Source organism: Thunnus albacares, chromosome 13 (genome assembly GCF_914725855.1).
Source record: "Thunnus albacares chromosome 13, fThuAlb1.1, whole genome shotgun sequence".
NCBI classification, from domain to species: Eukaryota; Metazoa; Chordata; class Actinopteri; order Scombriformes; family Scombridae; genus Thunnus; species Thunnus albacares.
Genome location: NC_058118.1, coordinates 16,566,531 through 16,581,825, shown reverse-complemented (window position 1 = coordinate 16,581,825; position 15,295 = coordinate 16,566,531). Strand labels below are relative to the sequence as shown.

The following is a 15,295-nucleotide window of genomic DNA, read 5'->3' as shown; positions in this document are numbered from 1 at the left end:
CTCAATTTATAAGACATGCAGTCGTAAAGATGTCCAGTGAGTATTAATTCTATGGGACGCAGGCTGTTGATTGCTATCTCTAACAACATGCAGCAGTAGAATACATAATGCAAACACTTGCAAGTTGTGTCTTTAATTTAAATGTTTGCTGAATTGTCACAAAAAAAACAAACAAAAAATAAACCAATACCATAACTGTTTATGTATACACACACACACAGGCATGCAGTCACACAGGTGCACACACTTTATTTGAAAAGTGAATTAGTTCTGATGATGCATGGCTGTTTGTCATGGATGAGGGTGCTTCCATCTGTTGATCTGTCTCAGGGTGCTTCTCTTTGTTTTGGCAAACAAATAAACTTCTGCATAAAATGTGTTATTTAGCTCCGGTTTGACAGCCTCCCTGTCTGTGTGTCTGATTTTCTATTGTCTCCCTGACTGTCGTGTGTGTGTGTGTGTGTGTGTGTGTGTGTGTGTGTGTGTGTGTGTGTGTGTGTGTGTGTGTGTGTGTGCGCACACGCCTGCAGGAGACGGCCAGGTGGACTTCGAGGAGTTTATGACGATACTGGGGCCCAAACTGCTGTCATCCGACAACAGAGAAGGCTTCCTGGGCAACACTATTGACAACATCTTCTGGCAGGTGAGAAACAAAGTTGTCTCCTCCCAGCTGGCAAAGAGTGTGTTTCTCATCACTCAAACTCATTTGATCATTTATCATTTCCATCTATTACGCCTCCTCTCACTTACGCTGCCTCTGACTGTGTGTTTCAGCAGTGAGAGCAAGTCTACATCCTTAAGCACAGCCCTAGTTTCTGCAGAGACTCTAAACAGGCGCACAATGAGTGTAAAAACACACACAAACACACACACTTTCAGGCCCCCTACCTGCCTCTTCTGTTCTTTTGCAGAAACAGACACTTTTTTTTTCCGACTCTGAGCCTTAAAGGAAAAAGAGACCTGCTGAGAATTAAGCGTGTTTCCTTATGTGGGTTTGTGTATGTTTTTGGATGTGCGGGTGTGTTTATTATTCACAGTGATGCAGAAGGTATTACCATAATAAAGATTGCAGGGATGCGCCTCTGTATGTGGAAAGATATCTGAGCTTGTGTGCTTTCAAGCGTCCACACTGGGCTCAATGGTGATTAAAGCTCCAGCTCATCTACATGTTTTTGAACGTGCTCACTTTGTTTTTGAAAATTGTTGCATTCCAGATAAAAAAAATTTGCTGCTGTCAGAGTGTTTTTGCCTCTTAGGTAAGACAGGCAACAATAATGAAAAGTGCACAGTTTTGAGTGTGTGTGTGTAAGTGTGTGTGTGTGTGGGGGGGGGGGGGGGCAGCTCTCAGGAAACTGTTCTCTGCTTTCCTTGAGTTAAACGAGAGGAGAAGCATTTAGAGGGTGACTCACTGAAATGAGGAGGTGTGCGTGTTTCAGGTTACAAACACATACTGGGCCACATTTACATAGACATGCTTCATCATAGATAACATTGTGCAATCACTTCAGAAAATAACATTAAAAAAACCCAACTATTTATGCCATTCACACGTCATAAAACAATAGAAATTAAAACAAAAAAACCCCCGCAGGACCATTCCTTTCTAAATCAAGTGAAATATGACACCTTTTATAAATGAGACCCATTGCATCTATAAAGGAGAGGAAGACAGACTACAGTGTGCCAGGAAGGGAGGCTGAAAGAGATGAGAGAATAGAGAGGCGAGCTGGACAATATGTGGGGAAGGGGAGGGTTGGGGTGGCGCGGGAAGGATGCCCCACATAAAGATACAGGAATATAAAGGAAAATCACAAAGGAGGAGAGTGGGAGAAAATGAAAGAAGAGGTATAAGCGACACTGATTCATGAAGGTCGCAGACAGTGTGCGTCTCTGGGGTGATTTAAAATGTTCACCTCCCACAAAAGGAGAGACAGACCAAAAGAAAACAGGAAGAAGGGGACAGGAAAATAAGAGATGCAAGAGGAGAGAGGGAGTGGAGCAATGAAAGCAGAGAGCAAAAGAATATAGGAAGAGAGATGAGGAGGATGAAATGGTGGGAGGAAGTGTGTCTCTGAGGACCGTGAGAGCAGCGTTTTGTGTGTGTTGTTGCGTGTGTGTGTGTGTCTGTTTATATTTCACAGACCTCAGAGGGAGACGGGCAGAAAGGGAGAGCCATTGTATGGAAAAGAGAGAGATGGAAGAGAAGGTGGGCTATAATGACTCAGTTCAGTATGTTCAGATAATATCCTCGCACTGTGATGTGCGATGTGTATGTATGATTGACTTCATTGGGGAGACTGGAGTTGGTATGTTTTGTGTGTAATTACATTACACCCCACGTGTGTGCATTTGTGTATGTGTTGAATAAATTGCGTGCATCCTTGTTATTGTATCTTGCTTGTTTGACTCGGTGTACCATTGAAATATATGAGAAACATTGGTGTTTTTCTGTTTATTTTTCACTGAAGCATGGCCCGAGTAAAACCTCTGGGAGATTCAGATATCTGCTTTGAAAAACTCCTGACTCAAGTTATCACATTTCTGCTGACAGTCAGTAAATTAGATTTGAAAAAGGAAGCAACCAGTCTTCCACTGCAAATTAAGCTACAGCGCCTAAAGATAGTCATTTTCAGCTGTGTTAAAAACAACATTTTTTTTAGCCAATATCATTAGTGTTTAAAGCCTATAAGAAATACTGTATGTTTGTGCAGAGTGAGTGCAGGATAAAAGTCTGCAGAATCTTCTAGCGTGTTAGAATAGCTGAAAAAACATTGTTCGAATTAAACCAGCCAGTGTTGTCAGTAGCCAGCCTTACATTACATTAACTTGACAGATGCTTTTTGATTTAAGTGATTCCTACAAGTCAGGAGCAATTTTGAGGTTCAGTGTCTCGCTTAAGGACGATTCCACATGTTGGAATGAGGGATTGAACCAACCATATGATTAATGTCCAACCTGCTCTACCACTTGAGCTGCTTCCACCCCATTGTCCACCAATTAACAAACCATGTTGAAGCCCATTTACTACAAAACATGCATATTTTAAGAGGGCATAACATACACATTTCCGGGTGTATATGCTTATTCTGGGGCTATACTGGAATATCTTTGCATGATTTGCAGTTCAAAACCTCCTTATTTATCTTACACTGGTCCTTTATGCAGCCCCTCAGTTCAGCCTCTGTCTGAAACAGGCTGTTTTAGCTCCTGTCTCTTTATGTCTCCCAATGTCTCCCAATTAGCTCACTTTGTTCTGATTGGTTAGCTTCCGCCAGCTCCAGAATTTGCTTATTTTTCCCATTTTTTAAACAAAATATAAATTCAAATACTTCCGTATATGTTCAAGCCCTAATTGATGTGAATATGTGAGTGGACAACAAGAACAACCAGTGGAACAACCTTAGCAACAACCTTAGCAACAAGCGCTACAGTAGGGACAGCCATTTGTGGGCATGTGTGAACAATCTCATCACAAGGGGGAAGCAAAGGGAACTCTGCAAAGCGTTCAGAGCAGGTTGAAGTCCTGGCTTTTGACTTTCAGGAAGCATTTTTACATATGTTCACCTCAGGTTTTGGACCTTTGACCATGTTGAACATAGACATCTGACATCATAACAGTATAAAAATAAATGAAAATCACAAAAAGCACATTATGTTCCCTTCAAACTAACAACTGGCCATTTTGAAAACCTGCCGTAGTGTTTAGTTGGTTATAGGGTTAATTTTAGTAATATAAAAACATGTTAGGGGAAGATTGTTGTGATAGTTTAAAGTTGACTGTCAGTAGAAAATGGGACGTCCTGGTTTCTGTCTTTGTACGCCCAATATCAACCTTGACTTTTTGCAGTAATATTCAGTAACACCAACACTCTAGGTCCACCCTTGTCACCCACCCTTGAAGCAGTTATTACTCCCACAATTGCAAGAGGTTGCATGCCAGATCTTTTTTTTTTTTTTTAAGTGAAGACAGTTTCTCCAGGCAGCCGTTGGTTTCAATTAATTTGCATAAAGTAATAAAGTCAAATGGGTCTCTTGATTGCGTTGTAATCTACTGTATCTAATTGAACATCAGTTCTGCACAAATTTGTGCCGGTAATTACATTACAAGTGTTAAGTCAAAGTTATGTCAAGTTACAAGTTTTTATGAAAGTTTTCTTCTATTAACTTGTAGTCTCGACCACCTGTCAGTATTTTTGTCAATGAAAACAGTAACTGAAAAGAAGGGTGAAGGAAGCAGAATGAGATAGTCAGTGTCAGGCTTAGCGCTGCCATCTACATCTGTTGAGACAGTCTGCAACGCACATACTGATGACCAGTGATGCCAAATGTAGAGTAATTTTTTTTTTTAAACGTGTTGAGTCTCTGTTACATAATAACTGCCATTTGGTGGATGGTTTCATCCAAAGTGCAGCACTGTGAGTAATTATTTTAAAAGTGACTGGGACAGAGCCTGTTCAGTTTCAGCGCCTCGACTGTGGAATAGTTTGTGTCAGATTTATTGAATATGATGTTATTTTAAAGAGTCATATAAAAACATATTTTTATTCCATCATGTACAGTTGTAACTGATTCTTTTTTGCGCATCTAATTTATCTATTATTCATTTGTGGTTCACTGTAGTCTCTGCTTTCTTTATGAAAAATAACTCACCATACCTGCAGTTTTATGCTATTACAATATGTGTCCTCTATGTGTGTGCATTTGTATACATAGAGGACACATGTGTGCGTCTTTTTGTATACATTTTCCTTTTGGTTAAAGCACTTAAAGAATAAATCTTGAACTTAAAGGCGTCTAACCCTGATAACACTGAAAAACAGGAGAAAAGGAGTACTGAACAAAAGAAAGAAATGCCTGCAGGATGTTACTCTGGGTGACTTTTTAGAGAAGGGTCAGAGGACAAAGCAGGTGGACGACTGACGAAACAAGCTTGTGCTGTTCGAGGGCAAGCAGGATTAGACTGGAAGGATGGTGTGTAAGCACCTGTTCCTCTGACTGATGCGTCCTGGCTCCTCCAGTATGTCACCGGTCACTGCTCACGATCCCCGGCTGTTTTCCTGTCACACGCACACTCACATGCACCCACACAAACACACGTCACATACTGTAGTTCATTCAGTGAAAGACAAAATGCACTGACAGGCAAACTCTTGAGTTTTCACATCTCCTGTTCATCACTCCGTGTGTGTGTGAGCATGTGTGTGTGTGTGTGTGTGTGTGTGTGTGTGTGTCCTTCAGAGACTGGGCAAGGGGAGAAATCACTGTTGGTTGGTAACAGGTTGCAGCTCCACTGTGGCTTTTCCCCCCTCAGACAGACAGACAAGAACATTGTACATTCTCCATGCTCCTGCCCTGAGCTGTCAAGTTGTCCGTCCTGCGGCTGCAGTCCAAGAAGTTTTACCTCCATTTTCCTGCATCTACTCAAGGCAGAGACAGTTTTGGCAAGAAGGGGAGCAGAAATCAGGCAGCTCAGTCCCTTTGCCCGCTGCTGCCACTCCCTGTTTCTCTGCCCTGAAGTGCCAAACAAGGCATGCATGAGTCAGAGCGTGTGAAGATCCAATCTGTAATTTCATTTCACCACATTAATTTGAAGTATAATCACATAGATAATTTAAGAATTTTAAATATAGGCCTGTTTTGCTGCTGTGTCTGCAAACATTACTGATGCAAACAACCTTAAACAGCATCAGAAAATATTGATAACTGGGATTAAGTTGATGTCTTGTGTCTTAAACATCTATCACATTGGGAGTGAGAGGTTCCAATTCTTAAATTTTGGTGGTGAAGAAGCACTTTTGTTTACATCTAGATATTTTTTTTTCTTTACTCTGTCTAAGGTGCTTATAACTTATGATGCTCTTTTTTGTTGGTTTTCTTTGTGTATAACTGCTTCTCTATCTTTATCTCCTCCAGTGCTTGTTTGCTATTTCAAATAGAGTATCTGCTTGTGTGTGTGTGTGTGTGTGTGTGTGTGTGTGAAACAGAGATAGAAAAACGAGACAGAGACTGAGCAATTTCCGGAACGTGAATCGTGAATTCTTACTTTATTTATTGCAATATCCCAGGTTTGCTATTAATCTTGTGTATGTTTGTGTTGTACCTGCACCTGTGTTTGTTATGCATGTTTCCATAATTACAGTGTAAATCACCTGGAAAGGCGGCATGAACGGTTAGATTGGAATCAATACACATTTGCTGAGTTTTTTTGGCTACACGTCAATGCACACAGAGGCAGACATGCAATAAATTAATAAAGAACTGATTCAATAATCCTGGTTTTATGCAAACATAAAATATGTGTTTGCATGTATGTGTTTGTGTATTGTATGAATTGGAATATCTTGGTTACGTCCCAGTGATTGCTGTGTTGCAGTGTTGAAATATGACATTACAGAGAACAGCAATCAATAGGGATGGGTATCGTTTGAAATGTTTGTGATACTCAGGCTAGAACAGCTCCTTCAACAATACTTTTCTCAATACCTTACTCCGAGAAAGGTTTTTCTACAAAACCCTTTTTTCATTTAAAACAAGTGTTTGTGTTATATAAACACAAACCTAAATCTGGTTGAGGAATAGTTTGACACTTTGGAAAATATGTTTATTCGCTTTCTTGCCAAACATTAGATGAGAAGATCAATACCACTCTCATATCTATCCGTTAAATATGAATTTACAGCCAGAAGACAGTTAGCTTAGCTTGGCATAAAGACTGGAAGCAGGTGGAAACAGCTAGCCTGGCTTTGTCCAAAGATAATAAAAGTGTGCCTACCAGCACATCTAAAGCTCACTAATTTACATGTTATATCTTGTTTGTTTGTTGTTGAATGTAAAAATTACAGCTTGTGGTTGTCTAATGAGTTGTGTGGTAGAACTATTTCTTGGGTGGGTGCAATGACTTTGCTGGTTGTTTGGCACCTCAAGGTGACTATTCATTTAAAGAATAAATAAACTACAAATCTGACCTGGTGTTTGATGTCAAGTTTCAATAACATAAATAATAATGTGTTTTGATTGTCAGTGCCACAACAACATTTCGTTCAGTACCAAAAAAGTCCTAGTAATACAATTTGAAATTAGCTAGATTAGCTTTATTAGCTAGATTTCCTTTGTTACACAAGATCTGTTGCTTTTAGCTTAGAGCATGAGTAAAATTATCGTTTTCTCGCTGAAATGAGCATCTCCTCCTCACTATCACAACTCTTTTATGTCCCTACCAGCATTATCTGCCAGTTCTGTTTTCTCCATCTGTCCCCCCTCTACTTCCTTCGTCTTCAATTTTCTCTGACCTCGCCATACTTTCATCTTACAGTATCTCTCTCTTCCTCTCTCTATCAACCCCCTGTTTTCTTCCTCTTTGCCTCGTCTGCCTCAGTATGTCCATCTGTTGTGCTAAACCAAGCGACTGATTGTATTTGAGGCTGTCAGTGAGGTAAATAATCTAGACACATGCTCGTGGGTTTGAGGATGGTGTGTGCATGTGCATCTATGGATTGGAGGAGGTCAGGGGTCTGTTTTGGAAGGGCTGAAAGGACGTGATGTTTTGGAGGGGAAGAAAGGGAAAAGGACAAAGGCTAAGAATCAAGTCAGTGATTGCTCAGGGCCTCCCAAGTTATTTTAAACACAAGCATGCACACACAACTAAGAATACAATCACCTACAAGAGAGTAAATGCACCAGCGTTTCCATTTTAATTGATGGGTCCATTAAGCGCCATGTGTACGCATACATATATCCACCTATATCAGCATACACGCACAGGTTGCATACTGATTCGGGCACAAAATAGCCTCAGTGATGCATACGCAAACACGTTGCCATTACATTACAACTGACACCTTCCCTACTTACATACTGTACCTGTACATCACACATTGAGGCAGTAACATACAAATCACACATGTCATCATTTCTTGCAGCTTGTACATTTCACACCTCAGTCTTATCTTCTGTATTTATCTGCCCTCATAATGCCAGTTTGTGGATGACTGTGTCGCTGCATTGATCACCTTGTGTCCCTGCAGTTTGACATGCAGCAGCTGTCTCTGGATGAGCTGAAGCAGGTGCTGTTCCACGCCTTCCGGGATCACCTGACAATGAAGGACATAGAGAACATCATCATCACTGAGGAGGAGAGCCTCAATGAAACCTCAGGGAATTGCCCTGAGTATGAGGGAGGTGAGGAAGCTTTTCTCATGGAAACTGTACTGTATTTCATATGTTTTAGGTACTAATTTGAGTTAAGTAAACATAATCAAAACATTAATCCAAGTAACTAAGCGTATCCTCAATCAAACTGGAAAGGAGTCATCTGGGAATACACATACACTTATTTGCTTTCTACAGAGAGTTGAGAGTCAGGGAGCAATTAGCTTAGCTTAGCATAATGACTGGGAGCAGGGGGAGACTAGCCTAGACTAGCCTGTTTCCAGACTTCTGAATTACTGCCTACATCTCTAATTTGTTCAGTAATTCGAATAGGTCTAGTGTTGTGCTCATTGACGGCTGTTTCTGCTAGCTGGAGAAACAACTGACCAAGCAATGCTTAGTTGACAGGATTAAGAATAGGGACGTCATCTTCCTACATAGCTAGAAAGTTATAGCAACATCCATGATAAATAGAGACAAAGAAATTGGAGCAAGCGTGGGCAAGATTGTTGTTGTAAGTTAAATTGACATATTTAGGATTAGTTTGTTTACTGCCCCAAGCAACTACTATTGCAACTTCTGTATCAACTGAAAATCACTTCACTATTGATTAGTATGGCTCATAGACTGTATGGGTGGAAAACATAAATAGATACCCTACACCCTCTCAACAAGAAACTAGCTAAAATGAACATAATGTCAGGTTGAATGAATGAAGTGAAACAACATGGCAGTTAAATCTGTTAGCAGGCTAAGACGAAACAGCTACACACGCCTACAATACCTCTAAAGCTCACTAATCAACATGTTGTAATTTGTTTTTATTACTCCATACACAAATGGAAAGTTACAGTTTTATGGGGAGTTACATGCTGGAACTATTTGTTAGTGACCAGTGGCCGCTGGTTGCTGGCAACGTCACAGTAACAACGACAAGACAACAAATTATTATGTAATTGTGCACAAATTAAACAAACAAGATGCAACTTGTTAATTAGTGAGCTTTTACAGTGAATTTTTGAACTTTGGACAGAGGCAGGCTAACTGTTAACTGCTAAGCTACTTAATGGATCGATATGAAGCTGGTATTGATTTTCTCATCTAATTCTCAGTAAAAGAGCGAATAAGTGTACTTCCCAAAATGTCTGTTCCTTTAAAGCTAAATTATAGAGAAAAAGACAAAGTTGCAAATCCATTTGACATGAATGGAACAATGGTGTGTATTATAAAATCCCAATTGATGTCACAAGTCAAGGTGTCACCGAAAACTCATTCTGAAGTCTAAAGTGAAAAAGACAAGTGCAGTGTGTAGAGCGTGTTAAAAACCAGTTACCCTTACTCCCATGAACATAAAGTACAAGGACTTGTAAATGACTTTCTTGGCAAAATTCAAGGTAAAATCCTACATTTTTAATTTGCTGCTATTTTAACATGAATACACACCACAGAGTTTTCATCTCAAAGGTCTCAATGGAAAGGCCAAGAAAGCTGAGGCATATTCAAGAAAACAGATGTAATATTTAAATATTAAAATCTGCTAATGTCGAGGTCACGCATTAGTTTCTTAGACCATAAAGCTCTAGTGCCCAAGTAAAACACTGAGGGTATTTTCTTGAGACACAAGACCAAGTTGCTTTAAGCAGAAGAGAGAAACAAAAGCTCAGCTCTGACCCCCTGTTAGTTTCGGTGCACATCCAGAAATTGCCTTTCCGCTGTGAAACATCCACCGAGTCAGGATAGGACAAAGGTAAAGACAGATCAAATGCGCTAGCAAACTAGGAAAGTCTTAATGAATCCATTGAGTTCTGGCCTGCAGTTTCAGGGAGACCTAAAAAGAGACAGCTGGGAGGAAATGAAGAAACTTAGCAGAGAAGGGACAGTGAAGGAGGTGATAAGAGGCTAAAGAAGGGATCAGGCAACTGCTGGGTGGGCATTCTCACAAAGTTTCTTGTGTTGAGGGAAGGGTGGAGTTAGGGAGAGGGAAAAGAACAGTATAAAGACATAGAAAGAGGAGAAGTAGGCAGGAGGAGGATAGAGAGGAGATGAAGAGGTATAGAGCCTCTCACGTAAAGATAAGCTGTATGTCTCCCCACATTTAACCTCGTCAACTTCTTTCTTTCATGCTTGGTTTCTTCCCATCTTCTCTCCTGTCCGGTGGGAAGTCAGCGCCCTTCACAGTACCCTGTTAGATCCATGACTCAGAGCTCTGACTTGATTTATTGATGCGGTACAATATGTGATTGTAACAAACTGAGACAAGAGAACTGACAGAAAGGAAGCTTTTGGTTATTGTTCTTGCTGCAAAGCCTCCTTTCCTCTTTCGATCTTCAGAGATTATGTCTTTGGGGGAAAAAAAGGCTCTCAGTCCAAACAGATAGGGTCAGATAACAGCACAAAAAGTTCCACCTTACTCTTCTTATTTCTTTGTAGTAGTTGCCTCAGTTTGTGCCTTTTTATCTAATCATTTTTTTCACATTGGAGATGCCACAATAGGTAGCGACTAGATATGTCGGCTACTATTTAATCCAGTTTCCATCTCTGTTTGAGTGAAAAGAGAAAGAGGTCAAATTTCTTAATCACTGTACACCAGTCTGAATATTTTTATGAAGACATAAGAGAAGAGAATGTCTTTAACAAACAGTGTAGTTTGTTAGTTGTTTTAAATAGTTTTACTTAATTTTTTTTGATATGAGGATGAAAAATTCACTCTTGTATGTGTGACAAAACAACTCAAGGGTCAACTTAATAGCATTTTCTGAACATTTGATCGCATATCACTCAGCGAATATAAGCGGCTCAGGTGTCATCATGATCTGAGTATGACGCCTCAGATACGTGGTAACAAGTGGTCAAGATCATAACACCTGTCTCAGTTAAAGTATGTTCTTTGGCATCAAATGTAAACTTAAATGGCCTCCTTGGTCTTTCTCCAGCCATCCACTGATGTTTTTTATGCTGTATACTTGACTGAAATGCTGGTGCATGATCGTATTGTTCAGTAATTGGATGTACTGACAGGAATGTATCGATTATATAACATTTTTTGGACCTAATGCTTTCATTTAATCACTTAAAGGAATAGTTTGACATTTTGGGAAATACACATATTTGCTGTCTTGCCAGGAGTTAGATGAGAAGATCGATACCACTCTGTCTGTACATTAATTTGCAGCTAGAGACAGCAGCCAGTTAGCTTAGCTTAGCATAACACCTGGAAGCAGGGGGAAAACACCCAGGCTCTGTAAAAATCTGTCACTCAGCACTTCTAAAGGTGTTAAATCTTGCTTGTACATAATGATATATGCAAAAATGTCAATTTATGATTTTAGGGGGGGGTTGGGGTGGCTGAACTATTTCTTGGCCAGGTGCAGTGACTTCCTGTAGTATCCCCTGGCTGTATAACATGTTAATTGGTGACCTTTAGAGGTGCTGCTTGGCAGATTTTTTAACCTTTGGACAAAGCTGTTCCCCTGTTTCCAGTCTTTATGCTAAGTCAAGCTGTCTCCCTCTCTCAGTAAGAAAGCGTGTTTCCCAAAATAAACTATTCCTTTAAAGTTATATTGTATTTATTCATTCATGTGTATTTTATTGTTACACTGGTGTTAATAAATTAATTACCTAACCATACAATTTTCTTTCTTTTCCTTTCTCTTCTCTTCCCTTCCACATCTCTCAGTCCATCCTAAAAAGAAGAATCGACAGACATGCGTCAGGAAAAGCCTGATCTGCGCCTTCGCTATGGCTTTCATCATCAGTGTCATGCTTATCGCGGCCAATCAGATGCTGCGGAACGGCATGGAGTAACCAATTGCACTGTGAGCATGGGAAGTGGACAGAACAGCCATGACCTCACATCTTGTCTTTGCAGCCAAAGCTGGACCAGCCACAACCCAAGCACTTCTCTGAACAATCAGTTGTGTTTTGTTTTTTCATTTAATTTGAACTTATCCTTATAGAAGCAGACGATATGAGTGAAATGAAGAGAGATGTGTTTGTTTTGCATTGAAGATGTCACCATGTAAAGTATCTGGACTTACTGATTATAGAGAAGAACCTGAACTGGAAAATAATTATGTTTTTATATAAATTGTGAGAATAAATAGACGGTTTTATTTTGCCGTTCTCAAGACTAAGAATGCCCTTTAAACTTGATTTTCTAATTACCGAAAATGTTTCTAACATTTATCAGGTGCTTTGAGCCATTCCTGATTTCAAAAGCAAACACTGGTTATTATGGACAACTGCATATTTACCCCAGAGAAGTCGCTCTGAATGTGAACTGAGTGAATGTCGTGCACAGCATTTAAAAGCATTGTAAATCCCTCACATTTCATACAGTCATGAATGAGCATCACACTTTTTGTGAAACGTCACACCCTCGACTCAGTCTGCAAATCTTGGGGCACATGAAGTCTTTACATGTATCTACAAGGAACACAACTCAGTAAGCACTTGAGAATCACCACTGTCCCGCTTAGTCTACTCTTTAGTCTTCGTACTGATTGATTGATTGGTTACTTAGCATTTATGTGGGCGTGTATTAGACAGTATTGTCCACATAAGCTCAGGCTGTGTGTGAGGAGTAAAATATATGATGGTCAAAAACAAGAGACAGCTATGGTTTTGGTTAAGTTAGGACCGGGCTGATATTTTTTAGCTATGCTTTGGGAGAAAATGTTTCACTTAAGCATCTCATTGTAATACTGCCCAACTGTGGTTAAATATAGACCACACAAAAGCATGCCAGTACATACACTGCCATACCAAACACTACTCTAACTCCAGTTTCCCATTGATTTCACTGTATATATAGCACTACTTACTGTAGCTTGTGTGATGTATAATTCCTCTCAACAGCAGAATGTATAAAGGTTAGAAACTAGTGAGATAAATCAGGGATCTAGAGTAGAGCTGTGACACACTGTTGGTACAGCTGTTCTCTTAGAAAAGGTTGCATTCTAGTGGTTTAAATGAGAACTGCAGCTAAGTGTGTGAACAACCATGTTTACAAGGTGTTCAGAAGTGAAGAGCAACACCGCTGAATTTAATCTTTGCTGTGTGTTGTGTCAATGTCACAAGGGCAGTTTGGTCTGTATTGGTGGACATTTTAAAGGCGGAGACCAAGAACATTTTTTTTCCCCACAACCCTAATTGGTTTTGCCGCCTGCACCAGTGTACAGTACAGCTCAGGATTGGTTGTGAAAACTGAAAGTAACTGCTGCAGTACTCGGGGTTGTTTCTGGGGTCATAGCTATGTTTTATGATTCAAACCTGTTAGCACTACAATTTTATAAAGCTCACTGGAATGAAAAAAGTTTGAGAACGACCTTGTAGGAGGTTTACAATCACCCTCCTCTTCTTTTATAATGGAGCCGCTCAAGGTTGAACATCCCAGTGATGACAGAGATTAAATTTGAAGATTAAAATGTTTTTTTTATGTGGATGTAGGGCTGGGCGATAATGAAATGTCATTGTTTATCTAATGTAATTATCATAATGATATATTAATTTCTTGTTATTTTACAAAACACTGTTATCCAAGTGAGCGATTCCAAGCAAAATTTCATTCAAGCTAAGATTATCTGAGATTAAGTTTTTGACACATTTAATGAGCTTTTTCTGATGTAATGCATAACAGTGGAACACATTACATCGCAGTCAACAGTCTGATTATTTTACTAATCAATATCATAGAAATATTTTTATTTACTAATATATTTCAATCAAATCACCCAGCCCTATGTACAGTAGATGCTATCTTGGTGATAGACTTGTGTCTGTTCATTACTACTGATTGCAACACTACATGCCATAATGGCAACAGTGAATTCCTAAAGTGCACGGTGCTCCCCTTGGACATTATAGGATCAGAGACTGATTTGTTCCCATTAATACTTTGGAGCAATCATTTGTTCTCAAGTCTCTCGCCAGGGTGGATGAATACATGATATTTCAATCAAACCAACCGTGTAGGTTTATATGATGTCCAGGTTAGACAAAATATGAAGAAGGCAAGAGGGGAGAGGGCTTTCTTTTCAGATAAAAAATAGCTTTGTAAGATCAAGAATTACAGCAAAAATGTATTATACTGTAAATCAGTATGCATGTTGTTGTTTAGATTTTCATGTCTTTGAAAGGCAGGGAAATCCATTTAATCTTTCTTTGTGGTGGCACAGCCTTGGTTTACATGTAGGTATGTATGTACTACTGTCACATATTTGAATTTCCAATTTATACTGTAATAGCCATTTTTTCTAGTTTCTACCAGCTATTAATCAAATCAGAGTGCAGGAGAGGGCATTTTCATAAATATGCAAATACAAGGTCACATCATCATCATCATCTCTGTTTCATCTCATCTAAGGTAGAGTCTGTAGGCCTCACTGTGGACGGTTAAAATTGACACTGAATACAATATATCGTGTGTTCTAGTCACATTAGGTTTTTATGGTACGTTCTCACTGCCTCATTGTCCTGTATAAACTGCTGTATAATGTAAGCTACACTTCTCCTTGTAAGTCAGTTTATGTCTTTGATTTTCTCAGCACATTCACATTTGACTAATGGACCATGTTTCCACCTTTGTCTATTAGCATCTTGGTCCTTTTGAAACCAGCATAGACCATTTTATCTTAACAACTATCTAATAATTGTGCCACTCAGACATCCTTGCATGGCTGTGTAAGGGGAAACTCGTTTGAAAGACCTTTTATCGACACTTTTGAAGTTTACATGGTTATACTGTACATCTCTGGCAAGACAGAATCAGTTCATGAATTTCATGTTTTTGAAAGTTGCTTTTGAGATTTGTTTTTACCAAAACATGTTTTTACCTTGTAGATTGTATAGAGATAAAAACTAAACACAGATATGTAATACAACCTTGGCATGCTGCTTAGAAAAGGAGAAAGAAAACAGCAATAGTTACCAACTGAATGGATATTTAAAAATGCAAATAGCAAATTTAATCTGTTTAATCTAAAAAAAAAATATATCCATATATGTTTATGCAATAAAACCTTGTTTTGATAGAAACATAAGGCATCTGTGTTTACTTGTGAAAGATGTTTGTGCCTTGGGATACTTTGGAGTACAAAAAAAACGTCCAAATGTCACCGGTATGAATAGAGTATGAAATTATTACTTG

The 15,295-nt window shown here is 39.3% G+C and overlaps 1 protein-coding gene across 1 annotated transcript in view; it reads left to right on the top strand.

Annotated features, from left to right (window-relative positions):
• caln2 (calneuron 2) overlaps window positions 1–15,153 on the top strand; it is a 29,933-nt gene extending 14,780 nt beyond the window's left edge. Inside the window, exons 4-6 of the mRNA XM_044369596.1 lie at window positions 531–643; window positions 8,025–8,178; window positions 11,825–15,153. Of these exons, the coding sequence (XP_044225531.1) occupies window positions 531–643; window positions 8,025–8,178; window positions 11,825–11,952 (395 nt within the window). The 3' untranslated portion in view covers window positions 11,953–15,153. The remainder of the gene's footprint in view (window positions 1–530; window positions 644–8,024; window positions 8,179–11,824) is intronic.
• Window positions 15,154–15,295: the final 142 nt, after the last annotated feature.